Source organism: Hippopotamus amphibius, chromosome 8 (genome assembly GCF_030028045.1).
Source record: "Hippopotamus amphibius kiboko isolate mHipAmp2 chromosome 8, mHipAmp2.hap2, whole genome shotgun sequence".
Classification (NCBI taxonomy): Eukaryota; Metazoa; Chordata; class Mammalia; order Artiodactyla; family Hippopotamidae; genus Hippopotamus; species Hippopotamus amphibius.
Genome location: NC_080193.1, coordinates 80,291,429 through 80,318,463, shown reverse-complemented (window position 1 = coordinate 80,318,463; position 27,035 = coordinate 80,291,429). Strand labels below are relative to the sequence as shown.

The 27,035-nt window shown below is 41.9% G+C and overlaps 1 protein-coding gene across 5 annotated transcripts; it reads right to left on the bottom strand.

The window, feature by feature from the left end:
- Window positions 1-505: 505 nt before the first annotated feature.
- SLC19A3 (solute carrier family 19 member 3) lies at window positions 506-25,054 on the bottom strand. Of its 5 annotated transcripts, none has more exons than XM_057745672.1 (7): window positions 24,946-24,999; window positions 18,519-18,661; window positions 9,248-9,399; window positions 6,198-7,011; window positions 4,439-4,631; window positions 2,844-2,985; window positions 506-1,587 (listed from the first exon to the last, which is right to left on the bottom strand). In XM_057745672.1, exons 3-7 carry the CDS (start codon window positions 9,395-9,397, stop codon window positions 1,429-1,431), a joined length of 1,458 nt encoding a protein of 485 aa, XP_057601655.1. In that variant the 5' UTR covers window positions 9,398-9,399; window positions 18,519-18,661; window positions 24,946-24,999; the 3' UTR covers window positions 506-1,428. The 5 variants fall into 5 exon arrangements, with proteins under 5 accessions (XP_057601655.1, XP_057601657.1, XP_057601656.1 ...); XM_057745674.1 differs by lacking the exon at window positions 24,946-24,999 and adding an exon at window positions 21,735-21,776; XM_057745673.1 differs by lacking the exon at window positions 18,519-18,661 and having other exon boundaries at window positions 24,946-25,054.
- Between the last annotated feature and the right edge of the window lie 1,981 nt (window positions 25,055-27,035).

Here is a 27,035-nt window from a genome sequence, read left to right as displayed (position 1 = left end):
CTTTTCTCCCATATATCTTCTAAATGGTTGTTGTATCATGAAAGCTTTTGATTTCTATATACTTACTTTCTATATTACTAACTCAGTTTTTAGTTGAGACTCTTCGGTGCATACTTACAGCCTCTGGAATTGTGATAGTTTTGCCTCTTCCTTTCCAACTTTTGACTTTTCATTTATTTTCTTGTCTAACTGGCTAATATCTTCAGTACAATAACCAAGAAGGCTAATAGCGGTCATTCTTTCCTTGCTTTTGGTGTAATTAGTTATTAGTTTTCTCCACTGTGTTGGCTTTTGGACTGAATTTTAATTTTTCTGTCCAGTGATTGAATTTTGAGATTTGGAGAAAAGTCTATTTGAAACACAAATCTTGAATCGGCATTTGTTATTACCAGTGGCAGACTGTTCAATGAGATTTTTGTTGAAGTTTCAAAGGACAGATAAACTGAGACAATTTTCAGCACAATTCACCAAAAAATTAGAAAGGCTCTTTAATATTTTGGCACAAATTTATTTTATTTAACACAATCTCTTCCATCTAAAAATTAGGTGTTTTTCCACCATCAGTGTTTTCTTATTTATGAATACTTCTATAAATCCCTGAAACCTTCTACTTAAGTTTTTCTGTTTTACGCAGACATCACACTGACATGACATTAAAACACTTGTCTGGGGTCATGGTAGGAGAAAGCTCATTGCCTCTCCTGGGACCACTGGGCATTGGCATGAATGTTATTCTGTGGCCACACAGCGGTGTCTGGAGTTATCACTGAGGTAGAGTTTCAACAAGAAAGCTCAGCAGAGCACAAAGTGAGGAGTAATCATGAAAAAAATTAAGTAGTTATATTATCAAATGATAGCTTGTGAATAATACTGCGTTATCAGGAGAGAAAAGGAGTCCTTAGAAATGGGACCAAGCCTTAAAATTCTCTCAGGGAACGGTAAATTTTAAAGAAATATAATGAATGAAAGAAGGAAAATGGCTCATGAGACAAAAAAGTGTCCATTGTGTTGCCTGTTTTGGTACAATAAAACAAATAATATGTAAACCACGCAACAGGGTCACTTCAGTTAGTATTTCTGCTCATGAATGGGGAACATCAACTCTAGGATGGCTGGAGTGTTTCTCATGGTTTATTTTCATGCCACTTGAACGTCCTTGCAAACAAGCGAAACCAGAATGTTCCAGTCACTGCTATTCACTGGGGTTCCCCAACATAGGTAGTTTAATTGAGATGGTAGACCTGTACAACTGCATCCGCTCAGCTGGGCACAAAGATATCTAGTCCAAAGCTGAACTTTCCTGGGTTTGAAAAGGTTCAGGGGAATTCAGACTTGTGAAGTGGGTCAATTCATGGCACTCAGTGACTTTGGCCAGCAGCATCCTTGCTCAGAGGCTGTAGTGGTTGGCAGAGGGTAGAGCTTTGCTCATTAGACGTCCTCCGGTTCCTGTGGGTGTGGTCCATATGGATTCTGACTTGCAGTGGAACTCTGCACTCGGCTTCCGCATTCAGCTGAATAGATAATGTATATGCTTCTCAGTAGGAAAATGCCAGCAACGACTGCAAAATAACTCCCATAAACTAAAAACTAGAGAAAAACAGAGTTAGACACACATGAAATTGAGTATCTATGTTATTGATAATACACAGTGATGCTGTTGATTTACTTGGATTATGGGATAATCAAGACACAGAAACTTAATACGGGTCTTTTAGATTTCCTCAATACCTCCTTCTCCCTTCTTAGAAGAACCAGGCATGAAAGGGTAAGCAATGCAGTAACTAAGAGCGTGGGCTCTGGAGTCAGGGTTGTTTGGATTCACACGCTAGCAAATGCCATCAATAGTGAAAAAACACTAAATCCCACTGATTTGTGTGTCCATGTTTGGAGGATAGTGCAATGCTACACGTAATGTCTCCAGGAATGAATTTTAGACACTGAGGTTACTTTTTACTTGCCTTATCCCCTTTTTTTCAGATCCATATGTAAAATGTGAAAATGGACTAATTTTAAGTCCCTCAGTGCTTTAGGGAAAAGGGAGGTGAACTCTATAGCCACGTACCCCTTCCCAGTTGCATCTTAGTAAACCTTGGTACTGGACCACAGGAGAAAGAGGAGATATAAGGGGGACACGACAGTGAGTGTGTTACCTGATGGGGCTTTAGGAGCCAAAGGCAAATGCTAACCTATAGTGATTACTGCTCAAAACCTACTCGGTTTTACAGTTGATAATTAAAGGTATGCCTTATTTTGTTTTATTTTATTTTATTTTTTAAGATTTTCTTTTTGATGTGGACCATCTGTAAAGCCTCTATTGAATTTGTTACAATAGTGCTTCTGTTTTATGCTCTGGGTTTTTGGCTACGAGGCATGTGGGATCTCAGCTCCTCATCAGGGATGGAACCCACATCCCCTGCATTGGAAGGTGAAGTCTTAACTACTGGACTGCCAGGGAAGTGCTAAGGCATGGCTTATTTTGTTTTGTTCTATTTTATTTTATTTTTTAAGATTTTCTTTTTGATGTGGACCATCTGTAAAGTATCCATTGAATTTGTTACAAAAGTGCTTCTGTTTTATGCTCTGGGTTTTTGGCCAAGAGGCATGTGGGATCTTAGCTCCTCACCAGGGATGGAACCCACATCCCCTGCATTGGAAGGTGAAGTCTTAACCACTGGACCGCCAGGGAAGTGCTAAGGCATGGCTTATTTTGAAATTTGCCTAGCCAAGGAATTCCAGAAAGTAAATACTGACAGTGGTAGGGCTGACAAAACCCTTTGAGATGCCCTAGCTATTGTATATTTCCCCAACTACACGAAGAGGACAAAGCAAGCCCTGCAGCTTACCTGAATGCTAACTGGCAGCCCCAGTCCTCCCTGGTCTACTACGATCACGGTTAAAATGGTCTGAATCACCAGGGCAATGAAGGTGTTGATCCCAAACACCAGGGCATAGCGTTCCACGCTCAGATTAACTGCGATCTGAAAGCTGTCATTCAACAAAGAGTAAGTCTTTTAACGAGAACATACATGGGATTCTTATGTTTAAAAGACAGAAACTGAAGAGAAAGCAGTGTCTTGGTGATAGCATTTTTTTGTCTAAATCTCCTCCAGTATGGACAAACAGGCAGAGCAAAGAAAAAAATATACTTAAAGGCTGAAGTAAAATATACTTAAAGGAAATATGGCAAAATTCCTCCTATCCTGTTTAATGCTTCTAGGAATTAAACCTAAATGTTCTAATTCTCAGAACTTGCGAATATGGGATGCTATCTGATTTTAGATACTGTTTCACAGTGAATTTATATGAAATTCAGCAAAGCCCAACCGAAGGAATTTTTTGGAGAGTTATCCTTTTTCTTGTCAACTGTATTGACAGTTTCGAAGTTTGGTGGGTGAATATTCTTTGGAAGATCCAGACCATGCCTGTTGTACCACTGCGAAGACTCTATAATTAACTTATTTTTTGTAATTATGCAGAGTTTGAAATTTTATGACAAAACACTTTTGAAAGACTTGCAAATATATGTTATTTACTGTTCTTCCTTGGAATGCAGGTAAAAAGCTTTGGGTTGTGAATATTCTTAAAATGAAAAGAAATAATGTCATCCTACCTTAACAAAATACGTTTAAAAAAACACAAGACACGTGAGTTAGCTACATTTAACTGATACCTTTCAGTGAAAAAAAAAGAACTTGTCACAAGTTTCATCTCTTTCTTTTGTTTCATGATCTTTTCTCAGCCTCCTTATATTTCGTGGTTTTGCCAATTACTTATCAAGCATTTTTCACAGATTAAAACCCAAAACTTTATAAGGATTTGGCTCTACTTCTTTCATGTGATTTGAAATTCAAATGTTTCTTATATCTTTTGGTTAATACCAAAGCACATTTCCTATAGTCAGCTTTCTCTACACTTATCATAGAATGAAATATTTTTAATCACTAAAAGATTCTTTTATTTCAAAATATTCTGGGATTTATTCTTGTAATCTTTGCATGTATTTTTTTATTCAGTATACAACTTTTCATGGCTTGCTGGGAATATTTTGTTTCATACAAAAGCATATGCCTGGAATTACTCAAGCAACCAAATGAAGTTAAAGACAAAATCTAAACAATCATTCAAAGTCAAATTGCATCACACTGTGCAAATCGGAAAACTGTTTGAAATAAATATCACAACCTGACAGTGTATCATTGCCTTTGGTTTGTGAACTTACAGAATTTGTTTTCCTTGCTGACTGATATTAGCAAAATCCAGTGGGCAAACAGTTAAATGAAAAGAGGGATTAATTGTGTCTAATTTAATAGGAAGTAGTCAACATTTAATACTGCAGTTGATTAAAATTGTTCCAAAGTTCTAAAAGAAATTACAGGAATATAGAAAAGAGAATATGGTTTAATTTTAGGAGTGGGAAGAAATGCTTAGTAATACTTACACTGCTATGGTGATAAGAAGCATATAGACGGTCTTGAATATCAAATAGCCAGCATAGCAAGCCCATATGTTGGTCGTGAAATGCATGAGAAGTAGAGAGCCTGCATTGACAACCGAGAAGATGGCCAGGGCCAACTCTCCCAGAAGATCCCAGTTGACTTTCGCATAACCCACTGCCAAGGCAGCCAGGGCCCCTAAAGAAGAAATATTAAGGAAGATTCAACATACTGACTTTGGCCATGGGAAATATCAACATGCTCTCTTAAGAACTCAGGTCTCAGGTAATTCTGAAAGATGAATGTATTGGTTTCACAACTCGTGAAAATAGTGTGATCTGCCTAAGTGTGGATTTATCCATTTCTCAAGCATGTTTTCCTTTGGCTACTCTCTTTAACTTCTACTCTTCCAGTCATTTAGTTGTCACACCTTTAATTAGCATCAACTACATGCCAAGCACTGTTCTACGCAGAGGGACCAGAAAGGCTCCTACTCACTACAGAGTGGGGAGAAATGATACATAAACTCAGTCACTTAACATAACACGCTCAGGGCAGGAACAGATAAAGATGAAACAGTGGCTCTGGCAGTACACCTGGCCTGTTCATAGCTGCCTTTATTATTCTTCTCAGTGATAGGTAACAGATGTGTTGCACTGAGTTGTAAGTTTTAGTATCTATTACTAATCGTGCTTAATCTTACTTCTAACCTCATCTTAATGTCTTCAAGATCTGGCTGAATTTACTTGAGGTTTTGGGTGAACAACTTACAGAGTTTAAGAGACTGAATAATTAACTGAAATTAGGGTTTGTAATCATAGTTCTCTTTAACAAAGCGAGAGATATTTGTGTTTCAGATTACTGAGATTTGATTAATTAACTTTTCCACATGTGATGTAGGCAAGAACCATTACTACAAAAGAAATAAAGTTACTTTTCTTTTCAGAAGTTGGAATGTAGGAGACATAATTTCAGTGAACTAATCCCAGCACAGTCTTGGTTTCCAGGAGTTAAACTGAAATCTCCTAAAAGGGAGATAGTAATAAAACGGATGCCACGTGAAGTTTCTGAAAATTTTTGTAAAAGAGGGTGTGGCAATCTTCCACTTCCTAGAAAATATCTTCAAAGTCTTAGTTGAATTTAAGTTTCCATTAAGCAGGATATAAATATTTATCGTACAAAGGACTTCAAAGGCAGATTTCCCTCTGATATTAGAATCCTGACTCTCACATATCTTCCACTTCTGATTTAAATCTCATAAGAAAGCTACTTTTGGAAATTTGTGGTGTAGAGCCTGGAACTGCTTAAAGATGGGCACTAGCTAAATCAATCCTATATTAATAAAAACTCTTCCAGTTATAATTTGGAAGTCTTAATAGCTCAACTCATTTTTTAAAATTAAAAAATTAAAAATTAAAAAATCTCCTTGTTTATATACAAGATGCCTATTTTCCCTCTGAGATAAAAAACAATCCTGAAAGAACAGGGGGCATTATTATCACTTTTTCTGATGATGACATGGAGTCTTAGGAATCTGGCTAGAATGGAATCACTCGGTGCTGAATTCTGAGCTCTTGACTTACCTGTAACTACAACACATTAAAGAGAAATGTCATGTCCCTCTTTTTCCCCACTGCCTTCTACTACCGAAAAAGGTTAATATGCCTTCTGAACAGACCTAATTTACCACCATGGAGAATTTAGCACTGGAGAAATGAACTTAGCGGGGGGTAACCCATCAAAGGAAGATCAACGTTTACTTACCTCCAAAGGTTGCAATAGCTTCTACAGCTCCGTTATATACTGTGGAACTCTGGGATGGTGCCTTGTAATCCCACAGGACTTGAACATAGTTCAAAACCTGGTTAAAACCTGCTGTGGAAAAAGCCCACCAAAGGGACCAGTAAAAGAGATGTTTTGAGGAGTAACACTTCTTCAAATCTTGTAGCCACTGCGTAAAAACTCTCAAAGCTACGTTCTCTGGCTTTGGGTCGCTCAACTGGCCATCACACGGGTTCCCTGAAATAGTGAATACTCCTTTTCCAACTGGTTCGTGATCCTTTTGAGGTCCCTCTGAGGCAGCATCCTTTCCTGGTGGCTTTGGAGGAGCTTCTTTGCTGGGTTGTGCATGAAAAAACATGCTCTTCTTAGGCATGGGTAGGAAAAGTGAGAAGAGGAAGGCCACGGAGACAGAGACCAAGGATATAACGTTAAGGTAAAAGTACGGTAGGCCGGCCAGGGAGACCAAGAGCTGGGCCATCACTGAGGCTGCTGTGTAGGCCACGAGTGTGACACTCCTGCAGTAGCCACTCACTTTCTGATAGTGCTCTGGGCTGACCACGCTGTAAATATAGGCATAATAGGCCACTTCGGTGGCAGTGACCATCCCATAGAAGAATTCCAGCACCTTCATGGTCTTCACTCCTTGGCCATACAAGAGCAGCAGCCAGCAAACGATGAAGCTAATGCCTTGCAGGATGATGACTGGCTTGTAGCGGACATAATCGGTGAGGATAAACACTGGGAGCAGCAGCGCCAGGTATGAGTATGTCCACACAGGGACGATCTCATTTGTGATCTGCAGAGTTGAGAAATGCAACCTGTGACCATGGAGCACCAGCAAGTGAGGAGGGTTACCTTTCTCAGATTTGTGTGTTCCTGAGGTACACATGGCTTGCCCGATACAAAACTCTGTATCCAGTTAGATAGGGTATTCTTCAAATCACAAGAAAGCACAGTAGAAAACCGATTTTCAAGGAAACCCGTAGGAAAGGAGAGCTCCGTGCTACCCTCCCTAAAAACTCATTTCATATACTTACATGCATCTCTGTAGAAAATACATTGGCTTAATGTGCAATCTGAACTATATTAAATATATAATAGTATGTATACTAGAGTCCAGGCATACCTGGTTTTGTTGTGTTTTGTTTTATTGCACTTTGTGGATACCGTGTTTTTGTTTTTGTTTTTTAACAAATTAAAGGTTTGTGGCAACCTGCATTGAGCAAGCCTACGGGCACCATTTTGCCAACAGCATTTGCCCACTTCAGGTCTCTTTGTCACATTTTGATAATTCTTGCAATAATTCAAGCTTTTTCATTGCTATTATGTTTTTTATGGTGAGCTACAATTAACGATATTTGATGTTACTATTGAAATTATTTTGGCATTTTGTTTAGCAAACACATATTTTTCAATTAAGGTATATACGTTTTTTAGACATAATGCCATTGCACACTTGATAGACTATAGTAGAGTGCAAACATAACTGTTTTATGCACTGGGAAATCAAAAAATGTGTGTGACTCACTTTATTGCAATGTTCACTTTATTGGGGTGGTCTGGAACCAAACCTGCAATATCTCTGAGGTGTGCCTGTAAACTAGTTAAAAATTGTTCAATACATACTCGTGGATTTCTCAGGCTATTAAAAAAATACTATCCTCTTCTTATGCAAAGATTAACAGCACTAGATAAAGCAGCTACACGGTGAGAAGAATCCAGCAACCTTTATCTTCAAGTGATTCATCATTATGACAAGTCTCAGCTCCTGAAAAGTCTGGATGAACACACACATGAAGATAGCCAAGAGGACATCATCTTGCAGAATTATGGTGTGGTAACAAGCAATGCAGTTCATCTCCTTCCCAGCCAAATCTGCTGGGCTCCCAACCCTTTCTCCCTCCAATTCTACTGATTTGTCTCTGCTTACTCAATTTTGGCCTCAGTTTAACGTGGGTCATCTCATGAATTCAGTCAGAAATGCATGGCACCTCAGTGTTCAATCACAGAAAGCACTGAAGACTTGCTGATCTTTAGGGCATGATGGGTGCAGGTGCAGGCCAGCCGCACTAGCCTTTGTTCTGTGGCCCCCGCTCTCTCCAGCAACCTCAGTGGGTCTCCGTGCCAATGACGAGGGGAAGTTCAGTGATTTGAAAGGTTAGTGTGTCTGGGCTTCACCTCTGTGGTCGGGGAATCAGACCTCTTGGGTTCACTGGCTGAGTCTGGACCTCTATCTGTCGTTTGCTTTGTCTTAGTAGTGACATGCTTCCATCTGGGAAACTCGGAAACACAGCTGCCCCTAAGTGATTTTATACTCTGGCAGAATAAGCTTGCCCTTCTGTCCTTACACCTCATCACCAAATAAAGTGGCATCACTGAACCTTTCAGGGGAAGCCACACACTCTGCAGTGTTTTCTTAGCTACAGCTGGAGACTATAAAAGCAGCCTAGGGTAATTCTCCGACTGGATCAGTGCACTGTTTTCTTGCAGTTGTCATTAAAAAAAAAAAAAAAAAAAAGAGGTGGATCTTTTGAGGAAGAGAATTGGGACTTCTGGGGAAGATAAAACTGGGAGATAAACCTGTTAAGGTCTCACCTGCTAATAAACAGTTTTTCAAAACTAATTGGCCTAAAGAAATGCTACAATTTTTTAAACAGATTCTGCTTATACCCCAGCAGAATAAAAGTTTATTAGGACTAGACCTTGTGCCTGGCGGGGACTTTATTTTAGCATTAGTATAATAGAATCAGTGAAGACTTGACATGTTCCCGTGCATGAAGCCTAATGTTAGAACTCTATCAAAGTGAGACTATTTATTACACATGCAGTGTGATTTGGTTTGCCATTTTTGCAAGTGTGAGGAGGAGAGAGTAGTTTGAACAGTTCTACGAAATAAGAAATACCATGCAAATGGGATTCACTGAGGTGAGTGTGTTAATCTTATTTCCAGTTGAATGAAACCCTGACTCTATGTCCTTGTTTAAGTCCTGTAAGATTAAACCACATCAAGATATGTATGTACATTAACTTACCTCTTTAATGGTCAGGTTTTTATCTGGTCCAGATAAGTACGGCATAAAGAAGGGTTCTGAGGGTCTCATCATGGAGAAAAATCCAAACAGGCAGAGGATCACAGTGGGATAAATCCAGGAAGAGCTCACTGAAGTTTGCAAACAACTCATGGCTGATCAAAAGGAAACAAAATCAAAATTAATTGATGTGTATTCTTTCTGGCATCTTGGACATCATGAAAAGTTGATTTTTTTTATTTGTGTATTTGGTTGCATTGGGCCTTGGGCGAGGCTTGCTGACTCCTTAGTCGCAACACACGCCCCAGTGGTAGCATGTGAACGGTTAGTTGCGGCATGCGTGTGGGATCTAGTTCCCTGACCAGGGATCGAACCCGGGCCCCCTGCATTGGGAGCACACAGTCTTAACCACTGCTTTAGCAGGGAATTCCCTAAAGCTGAGTTTTCAATGTTTAATGAAAGGACAAAGTTTCCTCCATCTGAAGCTGACCTGAAAAGGTGAGTGATGAATAACTGCTTTCAAATATTCCTTAGAGGAGACAGTCAACCCTCCTTTGCCAACAAACTTCTTACTCATTGTTGCTGGGGGTAGAGTCCCACTTCTTCCGTGCTCTCCATCATAAACATGGTAATAAGTAGCTACTGATAAATGGTAAACAATGGGCCAATGGATGTTTGAAAGTAAGTAAAACATTGGCTAGAGAATTACGGGTGTAATCCCTCAGAGATGCTGCGGGTTTGGTTCCAGACCACCACCGCAGCAAAGCAAGTATTACAGTAAAGCGAGTCGCACACGTTTTGCTTTCCCTTTGCATATAAAAATTATGTTTACACTGTACTGCAGCCTATTAAGTGTGCAATAGCATTATGTCTAACATAGCAATGTGCATACCGTCACTAAAAAATACTTTATTGCTGAAAAATGCTAACCATCATTTGAGCCTTCAGTGAGTCAATCTTTTTGCAACACTAACATCCAAGAACACTAGTCACAGGTCACTACGACAAACATCATCAAAGTGAAAAAGTTTGAAACATGGTGAGAATTACCGAAATTTGATGCAGAGACACGAAGTGATCAAATGCTGCTGGAAAAGTGGTATTGATAGACTTGCTCAAGGCAGGGTTGCCACAAACCTTCAATTTGTGAAAAATGCAGTTATCTTGGAAGCGCATTACAGTCAAGTGCAATAAAATGAGGTCTGTCTGGACATGACCTTCCAGGAGGTGAAACCCAGGAGAACAGAGGCTGAGTCGATCAAGGCTTCTACTGTCTGCACACTATATTTTGCACAGAAACTTATGACTCAGAGATCTTAACACACTAAATGTATTTATTTACACATTTTCCCTCCATCAGACTCTCCCTTGTTAGTATTGTGTTTGACACATAATAGTCATCCAAGGTAATTTGTTAGGTTTCTATGATCTGAGAATTTGTAATTCCTCTGTTAAAAACTTAAGCTGGATAAAGCTCTGAGTTGCCATCTTTTACATAATTCCCCCCTTTTCCATCCGGTGCTAACTCTGGACTGGGAATAGAAGGCGTCACGTCTTAGACTGTTATTCCACCTTTCTTTACGACAGGCGCATCCCATCTCTCAGTCTGCAGTTTTCACACCACTCAACGGCGCAGGTAGCTCATGAACAGTTCACACTCAGTTCATACTTTTTTCCTAACCCAGAAGTAAAACTGCTTGAAATTCAAATTTCAGACAAAAAGTAAAGTGGAGGATCTCATTTGTCACTGCACAGAAAAACAATAACAAAGCCCTTGTTTTCTGGTGGCCACACTGGAAAACATCTTGCTTTTTCATGTGGATTACAATGTGCGACAGGCAAATTCACTCTCATGCCTTCACATTTTGGATCTAGCTTTAGTTCGTAAACGGGACACATTTTTTGGTGGTCTTGGACGTGGTTAAGTTCTCTGAGATAATTCATGGGAAACGAACCTGCTGTGAGTGTGAAGGTTGTCTGCATCTAATCTAATTAAATCTTCACAATAACTGTAACACACTAATTTCCCAAATTCCCAGGTGAAGGTATAGGTGAGCCAACATGTCCAAGAACTGGCTTCAAACCATACAGTCAAGATTTGAATCCAGGTCTCCCTGACTCCCATCAGGGTCCTGTCACCTGCTCCACTTGGTCTCCTTCTGGTGGCCCTTCTTCCTCAACTGCTGTTTTTAACCTCTCCCCACAGCAATGGAAGAAAGAATCTTTATGAACACATTCATACTGAAGATTTCGGCTTAATACACAAGCTTCCAGGGGCAACTACAGGTTGAAAGTGGGCCCAAGAGAGGGCAGACGATGCTCACTGCGGAAGAGCAAGTCACCTGGGTGGGGCGGGAACTTGCGAGGCGCTGGGGAGGTGGGGGGCCTACTGGGTCACACCGCTGGTCTGCCACCTACCCGACCCATTCACAAGGTGGTCCCAGTCAGCTGCATAGCTCCTTTCCTAGGCGAAATAAGTTCTGTTTCTGTTTATGTCAGCAGAACCCTTCATGAGGCTGCACAGAGACCAGGGGAAGGCTACGGATATGGAACTGAGCAACGTGACAACGTGAGCTTCTTGCCAAGACCGTGCTGGATTGGACGGTCCTCCACCTCCTCTCTCAGCCTAGACTGCACGGGATTTATCTTCTTCCTGAGTTGCTACCAGGGTTTGCTGGAACCTTCTTTCTGGGTGAGTAATATTCTTATAGAAAAGGCTATCTTGGGTAGGCAATTACTGAGGCTTGGCCATCTTTCAGAGGGTTGTCTTAATGGGGTGACGTCTGCTGACCCTACATCTAGAACAGTCTCTCCATCTGCTGACCATGGATTGTGCACTAGCTCCACAAATCACAGTCCTCTCTGGGCATCTCAGAGACCTAGCACTATGCCTGTGGTCCCTGGGCTGCTAAGAGTCCCCTGGATTATCTATCCACCTGATAACTATCCTCCAATCCAAGTATTGATACTAACCAGGCCCAACCCTGCTTAGCTTCCGACATCAGACGAGATGGGGGCGTTCAGGGTGGTGTGGCTGTAGACGGAACTGGTCTAATGGTGCTGCCCCACGGGATTTAGTTGGGAAGGTCAAGCAGAGAAAGTATAAGGAAGCAGGAGGGTAGAGCCTTCGGTCTGTCTGGGTCACTGCTCTATCCCTGTGCCTAGAAGAGCTCCCCACACAGTACGTCTCGGAGAAGGAAGGAGATGAACCTCTGAGAAGCAGGAAAGCTCTGTCTGGGTTTCCCGAGTGCCCTTCCTAGTGGCACCAGGTAGAGGCCAGGGAGCTTTTCAACTCTCCAAGTGCCCTGCGTTCAGCTGCTCGTCTGTCAGGCGGGAGAACAACGCCATCTGCGTGTGTGGGCTTTCTGTGGGCACCAGGAGCTGCAATACCCAGAAAGGACTTGGTGCCATGCTGGACACAGAGCTGCTGCTCAAACACATCATTCTCCCCGCCTCGCCTCTCTCCACGTGATAGGCCCCACAGCGATTTGGGCTGAATGAGGGAAAAAGCAGGGAGAGTGTCTGGTCTTAGCTGAAAACAACTGAGAAACACGTTGGGGTGGGGGGTCATGCCTGAGCCCTGGGGTGCTCGGTTCCTTCCCTCACTCCCATGTGCAGCCCCTTCCCACAGAAACAAACAGATGCCCCAAAGCTAGTTTTTCTGCCAGAGAAAATGAGAGAAGACATCTAAGCAAACATGAGCAGGAGTCCTTTAACCCAGGAGGACTGAGCAGAGCCGCTGGAGTTTCCTGGTTTAGCAGCAGCACGAGCTCCAGGACCCTTTCCGAGACCCTGTCTCACCCGGAGGGGATTCTTCAGCCTCCAGGGCCACCGCCCCTGTCCCCTCCTGCTGCCTGTTGGGAGACTCTGAGACTCTTGGCTGATAATGTCTGGCTGTTCATCTCTATCCCCTCCCCTCCCCGCCGCGCCCAGGGTCTCCTTGTCAGGCACTTGCTTCACTGCACAGCCCTTCCGGACCCTGGCCAGTTACTATGACTGTGAACTTGACTTGCATCAGAATCAGCGGTGGTTTGGTGAAAATTCAGTTTGCAGGACTCCAGCCCTAAAGTGTGATTCAGGAAGCACAGTGAGGTCCAGGAATCTGCATTTACAGGCACTGAGTGAGTGTGATGCCAGAAGCCCAAGGACCCCTTGTCCCTAATTCATGCACTGGGCTGAGTGGCTCCACGCCAGAGGGTGGTGGTGGAAGTGGATGCAAATCATCCAGGGAGTTTCCCAAAGCTACACACAGACCTATTACCCCCATATTCTCTGCTGGTCCCGTAGGCCCCGGAGAGCCCAGGACCAGTGGAGAAATCCTCAGGGGATTCCGATGTTTCAGATAAGACACTCGAGCCCTGCCTCACCCACTAACCCCCTGTGCACACAGCACTCTGTCTGTGACCGGTTCTGTCCCATCCAGCCTAAACTGCTTGTCCAGTAGTGGCCTGGGTGTGTCTGTGTTCAGCCCTGAGCAAAGCACCAAGGCTCTGGCTCCTTCAGGTGCCACAGCTATCAATATATATTGAAATATGTATACATATTTTGATTATACATTTTATACATTTATTGATATCATGTTAAATTAAAATATAATGTTAATATATTTTATTATATATTTAATATATAAATTATATTATATATTTAAGATATATATTTATATTATGTATAAATATAATTTATAGATTATAAATTAGAAAATTTTATATATTTATTTGTTATATATAACATAGTTTATATATTTTGTAAAATATATTTATATATATGTTTACATATTATATATAAAATACATTTATATATATGATGATATATAATTAATTATAATTATATATAATACAGATATCCCCAAATTATCAATGGTTTGATAGGGGAGGGTTTTTTAAAATTAATTAATTAATTATTTTTATTTATTGGCTGCATTGGGTCTTCATTGCTGAGTGCAAGCTTTCTACAGTTGTGGCAAGTGGGGGCTACTCTTCATTGTGCGCAGACTTATTGCGGAGGCTTCTCTTGTTGGGAAGCATGGGCTCTAGGCACTTGGGCTTCAGTAGTTGCAGAGCATGGGCTCATCAGTTGTGGCTCACCGGCTCTAGAGCACAGGCTCAGCAGTTGTGGCGCACGGGCTTAGCTGCCCTGTGGCATGTCGGATCTTCCCAGATCAGGCCTTGAACCCGTGTCCCCTGTATTGGCAGGCAGATTCTTAACCACTGTGCTACCAGGGAAGCCCGACTTAGGAGTCTGTGCCTCTATGATGCTGCGAAAGTGATATGCATTCAACAGACAGTTACTTTGCATTTTGGCCCTTTCCCGGGCTAGTGACACGTGGTTCTGTGCCCTCCTCTCTCAGGATGCCGGGCAGCGGCAGCCCCCACGCAGCCAGGCCATCACGAGGGTGAGCAACTGACACGTTTACAACCTTTCTAGATCCAGACAGCCACTGTGTGCTTCACTCTCAGTACAGTTTTCCAGAAATTACATGAGACGTGCACTACTTTAGTATAAAATAGGCTTCGTAGCCAACAATTCTGCCCAACTTGCAGGCTAATGTTGAAGGCAGTTGAGGCTAAGCTATGATGTTTGGTAGGTTAGGTGCATTAAATGTATTGTTGACTTATGACATTTTCAACTTCTGATGCATTTATCGGGGCCTAACCCTAGCCCTTGTAAGTTGAAAAACATCTGTATACATATATTATATATACAAAGTAACATAAAATTAGGACTGTTCTAAGGATTAGAGACAAAGAATTATATAAAGCAACTGTATTATAAAAGTTATATTCTATTATATATATTATATATATATGTATATATGGCCTCAGATTTCTCAGACATGGGAACTGAACCTCCCCAAAGCTCATGGCCACTCAGCTACAAAAAGGTTAAAGCGGAGCTCAGGGCTGGGTCTGCTGGCTCCAAGTTTACATCTTACTTTTCTCTGATGGCATCTATTTCCGTGGCACCATTCCCACCATCTTGACATTTTCTTCTTCTCATTTCCTTGCCAGCTACCCCGAAAAGCACTGTCAGTGTGGACTCTAGGATTCCAAGGGAACAGCTACCTGGGTCCTGGCCAAATCCTCTCTCTCTTACTGGAGAAGCTTGAGGCTGCTGGCCTCACAATGCCTGGAAGTACTGCTTACCATCTTTTGTTTTTATCTTATTGAGGAGATGCTACTCTTTCTGTCATCATGACAATGGCTACGATAATCAAATTACTTATGCAATTTCTTTCTACAATTTTTACATTTGGAAAATTATTATAATTTTTTACATTGAAGTACAGTTGATTTACAATAGTGTGTTAGTTTCAGGTGAACAACAAATTGATTAAGTTATATATATAATATATATTTTTTCTTTTTCCGGTTATTTTCCCTGACAGGTTATTAAAAGATATTGAATATAGTTCTCTGTGTTGTACAGTAGGTCCCTGTAGCTTATCTATTTTATGTATAGTAGTTTGTATCTGTTAATCCCATACTCCTCATCTGTCCCTTTCCCCTTGCCTCTCTCCTTTGGTGACCACAAGCTTGTTTTCTGTGTCTGAGTCTTTCTGTTCTGTATATACATTCATTTGTATTACCGTTTAGATTCCACATATAAGTGATATCATATAGTATTTGTCTTTCTCTGTCCGACTTATTTCACTAAGCATAATATTCTCTAGGTCCATCCATGTTGCTGCAAATGGTAGTATTTCACTCTGAGGAATATCCCATTGTGTGTGTTCATAATCCTATTGTCTGTTGATGGATACTTGGGTTGCTTCCATGTCTTGGCTATTATAAATAGTGCTGCTATGAATACTGGGGTGCATGTCTCATTTAGAATTAGCACTTTCATTTTTTCTGGATAAATACCCTGGTGTGAAATTGCTAGATCATGTGGTAGTTCTATTTTCTGATTTTTAAAGAATCTCTATACTGTTTTCCACAGTGATTGCATATTATTTAAATTTTTCTTTGACAGTTTTGTGAAGTAGACAGATTAGGTGGTACTGTTCTTGTTTTATATATAAGGAAACTGAGGGCCAGAGGCAGTAACATTTGTGCTGGTTTTCACGTTGAACCAACATTAAAACTTGGACTTAGACTCAGGTTTTCTAATTACAAGTTCAGAAATCTTTCCTCCTACCCTGTATTGAGAGTGCCTGGCTATATCCCCAATATCCTCATTCACATGTATTTAGAATATAGTGTTTTTCAGATGGTCAGCATCAAAACATTTTAGTGGCTTGCCAACAGGATTTAAAAAAAATGTTTCAGAAAAAACATTAAATATGAGAGTCACTGCACAGTATGCCTGCTTCTTCCAAAACCTTTGTTTGGATTATCAAAATATCATTACAATTGACCCTTGAACCATGGGGGTTGGGATGCCCACCTTCCTCACAGTTGAAAATCTGAGTATAACATACAGTTGGTTTTCCGTGTCCGCAGTTCCACCCTATCCACAATGCTGGATCTGTGGAGGCCGCCAACCAGATTGTGTACGACTGTAGCATTTACTACTGAAAAAAGTCTGTGAGTAAGCAGACCTGTGCAGCTCCAAACCATGTTGTTCAAGGGTCAACTGTATATATACATGACCACACTGTACGTTACATTACTGTGGATAGAGCCACTGCCGTAGAAGTTGCAGATCAAAGAACAGGACGAAATATCTAATCACATCCCTCATAAGCACACCTGTTTCTGTCATCATAGAACACCTTTTCTGTCTGGGAGGACCGCAGCCTTCATGGCAATGCACCATTCTGGAACAGGCTGTTTTTTTTTCTACTTTACCACTTATCATTCCACTTGAACCCCATAAAATTATCCTCCTCCTAAAGAGCACTCTAAACTTCCCTTTGCTTCATTGAATCTAACCTGAGGACATGAATCAGGTTGATCTTCTGAGTTGGCACGTTTGAAAGAAGATGTTTATCTTTCCCATTTCTGTGTTTTCCAAATAAGATAATCCTTATTATGGCAGTAATTCTCACATATTACTCATATTCTCCATCATCATTTGAAAAAAGGTACACGCGGGACTTCCTAGATGGCACAGTGGTTAAGAATCTGCCTGCCAACGCGGGGGATTCGGGTTCAATCCCTGCTGTAGGAAGATCCCACATGCTGTGGAGCAATTAAGCCCGTGTGCCACAACTTCTGAGCCTGTGCTCTACAGCCCGTGAGCCACAACTATTGAGCTCACGTGCCGCAACTACTGAAGCCGGAGCGCTTAGAGACTGTGCTCCGCAGGAAGAGAAGCCACCACAATGAGGAGCCTGCGTACCAGACTCAAGAGTAGGCCCCACTCGTTGCAACTAGAGAAAGCCCATGTGCAGCAATGAAGACCCATGCAGCCAATAAATACATAAATAAATAAATTTATATTAAAAAAAAGGTACAAGAACACTGTAAGGCTAATAGGTTAAAAGAGAAAAAAACAAGGACAATCCCCAAATAAAAGCCAGTCTATCAGGCTATTCAGACTTGGAGTCTACAATGAAGACGCCGCAAGTAACGAGAGAGTCTGTATGAATCAGCAGAGATTTGGAGCAGCTACATCTACCATAGAGCCTACCTTGGTGGCCTGGGATGCCCTGCAGTGCTCTTCAGAGGACAAGCTCTGGCTGACACAGCAGATGGAGCAGGTGAACGCTGAGCTTTAGCCTCTATGTCACTCCTGAGCCATGGTGGTCCCAGGCAGGTTGCAAGCCCCCTGCTCCTCCTGCCCCGCAGACCAGACCCAGTTGTGCTACCTGCACACACAGGGGGCACATCACGTGGGCCCTGGGCGTACACTGCCCCTTGGGGTGCCCAGCCAGCCCGTCTGACCTTGAAGGAACCCTCAAAGACCACCAACGCCTTTGCAGTCGGAAGCAAAGTAATTTAGGTGGCTAAATTCCTTTGGGGTCAAGTTCCTTTCTCTTTTTGCTGGCACGGATGATGATGATTTTTCATTAAAACTCGCAACAATCCCACTAGGGGCCCTTCATATTCTCCAGTGTCTCTCAATAATCTCTGATTTGGATCTAGTTCTGGAAGGTTCCACATTTTTTGCTGCTGCTTCCCTTTCTTCAGGGTATGTGTGTGTGGGGGTAACTTTCTTAATACAATAATCCCTCTGCTGGCATGTCTAATCTGACTTCATTTTGAGGTGCTCATAGACTTTTCTTCATCTCCTAAAAAATATTCAGATTTACTTATCTTGCAACTATGATCAAGTTGGGCTGGTTGTTTCCATTTGCCTTGGAAAAATTCATTCCTAGGCAACCTCTTACCTGTTTTCAGTGTCTTGGTATCAGAGTTCAATTCTTCCTCTCCTCTTTCATTCCAGTAATTAATATGCTGTTGACTTTTTCCATTTCTATTGTTTTACCACATCCTTAAATCTTCCCAACTGGTTTCGGGCCAACATTCTTTTCTATATAAATGTGCACAGCTTTAGTAACAATCCTAAGTGTTTCCTTGATTTATAACACCATATCTGAAACTCCTAGTTTTCTTATATTGACTGCAAAAGAAGTGCATTTGTCATTGTAATTCTACAGTATGGGGAAAATAAAACTTCTTTTAATGCAAAGGTGACAACAACAACAAAAGTTGACTTTGGTGCCAGGATCCCATTTTCAATGAACTGCAAGTTTCACCTAGAAGTCCCATTTCCTGGTTCCTGAAGTCCAGAGCCCTCCACTTTGCTGTATGTCCTTCAGTTAGTCTTAACTGGTGGACTCAGTGTGTGAAATAAACCTTTTCCATATTTGTGCACATAAAATTTTTCATGTATTACTCCTATACACCACAGAGACCCACATCGGGCCTATGACAACTTGGACTTCCTCTAAATGTCGGGCATGGACAGTGTCCTATCTCCTAACCCGTAGGCTGTGTGTATGTACATAAACATTCTTACGGCCACAAATATTTCTAAATATATATTTCCCTTTGCCCAGGACAGGCAGCTATCAAAAAGCAAGAACTGTAGACACTGACACACACCTGTGGGCTTGCTGGCTCTTTGAGGTCTGGGTGGATTTTCTAGCTGAAAAGGACCTTAGTTGATCAGATCCCCACCCCAAGAAGATGGAATTCTGCTCCCAGAGCCAAAGTTTTCAGGGCTGCCACCCTCCCTGAGGCAGAGGTCAAGGAGACCTGATCAGAGCAAAGACTTTCTCCAAACCTGGTTTTGCTAAGGTTCCCCACAAAACAGGGCCTGGAGTGTAAGGGACTAGGTCAGCAGAAAGGAATCATTTTATCAAATCCTCTTCCATGCTTGTTTCGAAGATGCTGCCGGAACTAACTCAGACGCTAGTCATTTAGAAGGGAACTATCTAGAAGCCCCAGTCTCCACCCAATTCCTATCCACCCCTCCTGACTAATCGTTCCATGCATCTCGGATGGGGTGCCTGACAAGAAGACCAGCACCAGAGAAGTGGGCTGGCCTCATTTCCAGAAACTTCACTGCAGTCAAAACACCTATCTCAAATAACAGAGCAAGAGAGAGATCATTTAAAATAATTGTGAAACAAAAGAAAATAATTGTGACTCTCACAGCCTGTAAATTCCAAAGGGCTTGGGCAGCAAGGCAAGTAGATGACATCTGCAAATGGTTTCACTCCCCAAGGCCCAAAGCTTTTGTAAAAACAGAGTGTGGGCCAATATTTGTTACATTTTCCAAAAAAGCTCAAGCTCTCCTTTCAGGGTTTCAACTCTGCCAGGCCCAGGCCCTCACCAGTTAGAAGCAAATCAGAAATTTAATCACTGAAAACGGAAACATTCGCTTTTTGCTGATTGAGAATAACAACTAATGATGCCTTTTCACCTACTTACTACTGAAAGAGAAGAAAACATAATTTTGGGTATAACATCCAAATGAAAGAGCTGCAGCCTGCTTAAGTCAAGGCAAGCTGATGCTGGAGGAAGGCGGGAGACATGACTCCAGGGAGTTGCTTAATTACCATTCCTCTGTTGCAAAATCAGGTTGGAAGGTGGTTTCGCCAGTTTCTAGTGAGCTATTGCACTTTAGCTGGGATTTAATCGTATTTAAGATGCATTTTACTTATCTCTACCTCACTCCAAGAGAGAAAAACTAATTTGACATCATAAACTCTAGTACTATAGAGTACCATCTAGAAGAAAACACATCTTTGGGAACTAAGGGCTGGCAGATATTTCATTGCAATGACAACGAGGACTAACCTTAAAAAGAATGATAAATTGAATTTCATCAAAAAGCCATATTTGCTCTTCAAGAGATATCATTAACAAACTGAAAAGAAAAACCACAGAGAACACTTCCCAACCACTAGGTCTAAGTACAAAAACACTAGCATACCAAAGGTTCACAAAGATTTAGAGCAACTGGGTTTGTACACCTTGCTTGTGAGAATGTGAAATGGTACCAGCTCTTTGGAAAACCTTTTGGCAATCTCTGCAAGAAAGTTCATGTATTCATAATAGCAAAATAAATAAATAAAAGGGAAGCAACTGAAATGTCCATTAAAAGGTGAGCAAATAATATCTAAGTATATCTAAGCCACAAATACTGACTTAATCAGCAATAGAAAGGAATGAACTGTTGCAAAAATTTGGGTGAATATGGAAAACATTATGTTGTGCCAAAGATCAAGACTCAAAACTGTATGATTCCATGAATACATACAAAGTCCTACAACAAGCAAAACTAGTCTGTAGTGATAGAAACTGGATCAGTGGTTGCCTGGGGGAGGAGACAGGGGAGGGACTGACTGCAATGGAACACAGGGGACTTTCTGGAGCTACGAAAACGCTCCACATCTTGACCGTAGTGGCCATTACAAACTGACATCTGTCAAATTCGTTAGCATTTTATGTATATTTTATTATATGCAAGGAAACTATACCTCAATAAAGATGATTTGAAAAAAAGAACGAGCCATTGATATATGGAATAAAACAAATAAATCTCAGATAGTATGCTGCCTGAAAAGAATCCGGACACAAAAAGGACATCCTTAAATGATTCAACCACTGACAGAAATCAGAACACTGGTGACCTCTGGGGGTTTGGGGGTGGTGGGAACTGTCTGCTAAGGGGCATGAGGGAACTTTCTGGGGGTGATGACATACCCTATATGTTGATAAGCTATAGCTACCTGGGTGTATACAATTATAAACGCTCAAACTTAAAATATATATTTTATATTGCCTATACATGATGCCTTAAGTAAAGGAAATACACCTCCCTTCAACCCACCAAAGCATTTTGTTGTGTAGGACTCCCCAAAGCCCTGGACTTTTCTTATCAGTGCAACAACTACAGTTTTTCCAAATTCTACATCGGGGCAAGGCCTCTATTTAATCTGGAAATAGGACAGCATCTTTGAAATTGGGTCTGTCCTAGAGTATCATAATGTAAACAGTGCCCACAAATCAAATCTAGGACAGGCCAACAAACACTTTGTAAGTCTGGTCACATATAACATCCTTCAAAATAACTCAGATAGAGTCAGAGTTACCTGTTCCTTCTGTGCCCTGAACTTATTTCTTCCTAGAACCTGGTCCTGCTTCCTGCCTTCAGATCCACCTTTGGCTCCTTCCTGCCACCAGCCGCTCAGCGTCTCTGTCACAATGTCCCTTCCTCTCACTGGAGTCAGGAGTCCTCCCTCCTCCTTCAGAGCTGAGCTGTCAGGAGCAATGGCTTTATATGCACCAAATCTCACCCCCTGCTGATGGCTTCATACACTGGAACCCACCCTCTTCCTCGGCCACCCTCTTTGGAATGCCATTGAATAAAACAGATAAGGAGATTCAGGTCTTTCTGAAACACAGATGATTAGGGAGATAAACATCACAAAACACTTCCCTCTGAGTGCTATTACTAACATAATCTAGTTTAGTGTCTCTAGAATTTTGTACAAAGTGACTTAGAATCTCAGGGACCTATGAAGTAGTCCTATTACCCACTCATAATCCTCAGGTATCCCCTCTCCCAAACCAAACCAAACCAAACCAAACCAAACCAAACCAAACCAAACCAAACCAAACCAAACCAAACCAAACCAAACCAAACCAAACCAAAACCGAAGACCTCCGACTCATCATTGAAATGAAGCACACACACAACTTCAAAACTCCACACAACTTTGAAAGGTAATTAGGTCCAGATATTCAAAATGCAGGCTTGAATAGTTCTGCTTTTGGTCAAAACCATAGCAAGAGTAGATACAGGTGACCTTTAAAATACATTCTTCAAATTCCATTTTATCATATGTGGCATCACTCTATTTTTACTTGCATGAAACACATGCTGATGAATTAAGCACCCCCTCCCAGACTGCTAATTCTCTGGATGTCTATGCTTAGGTCAGCTGGAGCAATATGCTTACCAAACCATCACACTGGTGAAGTCACCATATCATATCTAACCACTGAAATGCAGTGTGGTAACTAGTCAAAGCCTCGGGGTGGGGTGGAGGTGGAGGGAAAAAGTAGTGCTTCAAGGAAAAACTAGGCATGTTTGAGGTATTTTACAACTCGGCACAGTAATTGTAGTAACTCACGCAATGTGAAAGAACTTTTTTGTCTGTAAACATGGAAATGAGTTTTCTCCAAGGAAGGTATAGCCTTCTTCCCCTTATCTCCATGGAAAACCAGTTTTACCTCCATTTCAGCATTCCTGATCTATACATGTTACCAGTTCTTTGGATTCTCCTTTGGCCTGGTTCTAACAGTCTTACCAGTTTCCTCTCTAATGAGTTAATAAAACCTTTAACATGTGTTTATTTTTACATCTGTATGAGAGTCATGGCTATCCCTTTCCAAAAATTATCTTTTAATACTTGTTAAGTACTCACTGTGCCTCCAGCCCAGGCAACTAACCTCCAATTTATTCTTCTGAATCTAAATGATTTGCGACTAGTTGTTACATTACCGAATCAGCTTTAATCTTTCGACATCTCACCGCAGACTACCCAGCCTTAAGCTCGTTTATTTAATTTCTTTCCCTAGGTTTGGGTTTGTGGTGGGCAGTGTGGTCCCCTGGAAAGAGCACAACTTTGGAGTCTGAAGCCCATGTTCCCCCTGGCCCCATCCCTGTTTGTGGCAGGTACTTCACCTTTCCCAGCTTCCTCTTAAAATGTGGATAATCACACCCACCCCATAGGGTTGTCTTAGGAACTGCTCCATCTGGTTCTTGGCCCATATGAGGCGCTCAATACAGCTTCCTGCCCATCTCCCTCATGCAAGCATGTGTTGCAGTTCCAACCAGAATGGACACAGCTGGGTCCTCATAGTTCAGAGACTAATTTCAGAAAGCTTCCCAGTAGATAATTTCACCTAAACTGCTAAGGGGCAGCGAGCCAAATCAGTTCATCTTTAAACACTTATGCTTGAATTGCATTTACCATTACCCAACCTTGAGAAACCACTGTTGGTCCACAACCAATAATGACCAAAATAAACGAGTATGTTTGTCCATTTCAGCTACCACTAAGATAGTCTGAAGAAAAACATACAAGTATACGTCCCAGCTATAGTGAGTTCAGTTCCAGACCACCCCAATAAAGCTAATATTGCAATACTGCAAGTCACAGGAGCTTTTTTGCTTTCCCAGGGCATGTAAAAGTTATGTTTACACCATACTGTAGCCGATTAAGCGTGCGATAGCATTATGTCTAAAAAACCCACGTACATACCTGGATTTAAAAATACTGTAGTGCTAAAAAATGCTAACCATCATCTGAGCATTCATCAAGTGATGGTGGTAACATCAAAAATCACAGATCACCATAACAAATACAACAATAACAAGAAAGTTGGAAATACTGTGAAAATTACCAAAATGTGACATGGAGACACAGAAGTGAGCAAAAGCTGTTGGAAAAATTGTGCCAATAGACTTGCTTGAAGACGCAGGGTTGCCACAAATCTTTAATTTGTAAAAAACTCAATAAAGGGAAGTATGTCTGTATTTGGAAGTTAGGTTTCAGTCTATTTAAAATAGGTAGCTTAATGAAAACACACCTTTTGCCTTAGGAGACCCCAATGTGTTCTGATGTCTGGAGAAGCAAAACACTTTTGTGTTTTAAGCACTCCACAAACTCCAAACCTTTTGGATATTTACAGCAGCAACGTGGGACTTGATGAGTAATTGTTCCACATGCTATTTGCTGAATTAGGTATCCTTTCCAGAAATAGTACTGTAAGATACGATTGTGCTATTTTAAAGTTTCAATTAAAGCAGTGTCAATAGGGCCCCAGATCTCTTAACTTTAAAGTCCCCTTTCTTTTCCTCCCTAGGACCTTTCCGACATTCTTGGATGGGGATTTGGAATTATGCACGAAGATTTCTTTTCAGTTCAAAGCTATGACCATGGATGTAGCCATGGGGAATGCTGGCCCTTTACCAGAATTATGATTTTATTTAATCTGCTTTTCCAGATGGTTGAAAGTAACAATTCTAGGCAAACCTACTTGGGCGAGTTTCAGCACTGTGGCTGGGAGGACTGTGGATCCGACGGGCGGGGCGGGGAGGGGAGAAGGGAGCTGCAGGAAGCTGCTGGCTGTCCGCCAAGGGCCCAGGGATGTAACCCAGGCCAGTCAGAACCTGCCCGCTGCAACGCAGGTACCCGCCCGGCTCAGGCTCTCGAAACCGGGGGAAGGAGGGGCGAGGCGGCCAAGGGATGCAAGTGTTTCTTCAATTAATTTACCTCCCGGAGACATTCTTACCTACAGGAGGGGATTTCTGCTCGCCAACTCGCTCACAGGCCGAGATAGGAAGCCTCAGGTACCAGCACCCGCAGCAGTCGAGACCGGTGAAGTCAGGCTCTAAAGGAAGCAGCGGGGGCCGGGGGCGGGGCGGGGGCGGGGCCGGCCCTACTCGGAGCCCGGAGGCCCCGCCCCAACGTTTTGCCTGTTTTCTTCACAGGCTTCCAGAACCTTTAAGCTAGAGGAGGGAGTTCCTGGTCTGAGGGATGACAACTCTACCTGAAAAGACCAACTGAAAGCAGTGAATTGATACCCAGTTGATACCCAGAGTAATAAAGGAAGATGGACTGAATGCAGTGTCAATCATCTGCTTGTAAATATGTCATTTCGTATAAATCCATTTATCCCAGATACTTATGAGAGAGGCTCAGTCATGATCCCCATGCTGCAAATAAAATGAGGCCGAAGGAAAGAAGACTGATAAACAGAGAAGCCTGAATTTTTGTCAGAGTATTCTGGCTCTGGAGTCAATGCTTGTATCACTGTTTTTGTTTTGTTTTTAAAGGTGGTTGGGGCTGCTGGGCGGGGGGGGGGGGGGGGGCGGGGGGATGGTTTTCTGGTGCTCTGAGAATTTTTCTAATACAAATTGTTCATGTATTAAATACTTTTTATTAAGCAGAGAGTTTTAAAAAAGCATTTCGAAGTTCTTATTAGTTAAAATAGTCTTTTTTTAAAAAAAAACTTTTTTTCTTTATCTGTTGCTGGAAATAAAAAACCCTCTCCAAAGATGAACACTGCTTGGTTTCTAAAGGCTCATAGTGAAAATGAAATTGATTAAAAGTGTCCTCAGGTGTCTTGGGTCACTGTCTTATTGGCTCAGATTTTCTCTTCTTATCCTCCTGTGATTTTTAGGAAGTCTGCCTATAAATTACCAGGATGCACCACGGGAATGGCAATAAGTAAACTGTAGGGCCCTCCCAGGGAAAACTGAAATTTTCTTAAAGGCGAGGGTGTCATGCTTCTCCCTGAGAGACCGCCTCACCTTGGATCTTGAGAAATTTACTGCTGTATTTCTCCGATCTCTCTTAGCCATAGTCTAAGTCAGAGAAAGATGATGAGGAATTCTTTCATTCATAGAAACCTAAACACATTTGCTGAGGAGGTGATGTGAGGATTCCATTCTGTATGATCCAGTGGTGGGAGGGGTGTGGGTGAGGGCACAGATGACAAGGGAAGAGCCATGAATTTCTTGTTCTGTTCTCCACTTTGGTGACTGTTTGACATTTTCCATGATTAAAAAAGTTAAAAAAAATCACCTGTTGATTGTGAAGCTATTGACTGAGTCCATACTATGTGCCAGTGGCTGTTCTAGGTGCCAGAGAGATGTCAGTGAACAAGGGAGTGAGAATCTTTGTGCATTGTAGTCGGGTGTGGGGTGAGGCAGAGAGAATGACAGGGGAAGCATGGTGATGTCATGGATCTTATGGTATGCTACAAAGTGTTGAGTACTATGGGGAAGAAAAATACAGAGAGCAGATGAGGGTGTGGAATGATGGCGAAGAGGATAAAGGGCTGAGCCTTGGGCACCAGGGCTGGGTGCCACAGAGGAGGCTGAAGAGGAAGGAGAAAAGAAAAAGGGGTGGGGGTTGGCGGGGGTGGGGGTGTTATCAGGGAGGAGGGGGTGGTCCGCTGTGTCATATGTTGCTGGGAGGCTGGATGAAAAGCCCTGTGGAAAGTGTCAACTATTCCCTTGGTTGGCTTAGCTAGGAAATGAACTGAGCATCTCATACATTGGTACTCATCAAAGTGGCTGAAATACTGTACCCCCAAATCTATTTGAATTGCTCATATAGCATCAATCACTGAGAAAAGGTCACCAGACAAAGAAAACTGAAATAGAAAGCTGTATTGTAGTTGACTCTCCTTTTCCCTCTCAGATGTTGACTCCTTGAGGGCAAGTGATTGTTTGGCCTCAGATCTCTAGTGCTTGGCTGAATATCTGGCCTAATAAAGCAGGTATGTGCTGAATGACTGAGTGTGTAAGAAACACATGGAGCGAGGGAGTGAAGCTCTGACTGGCCACACTGGGGCTGTCAGCTCTTAAAATCAGA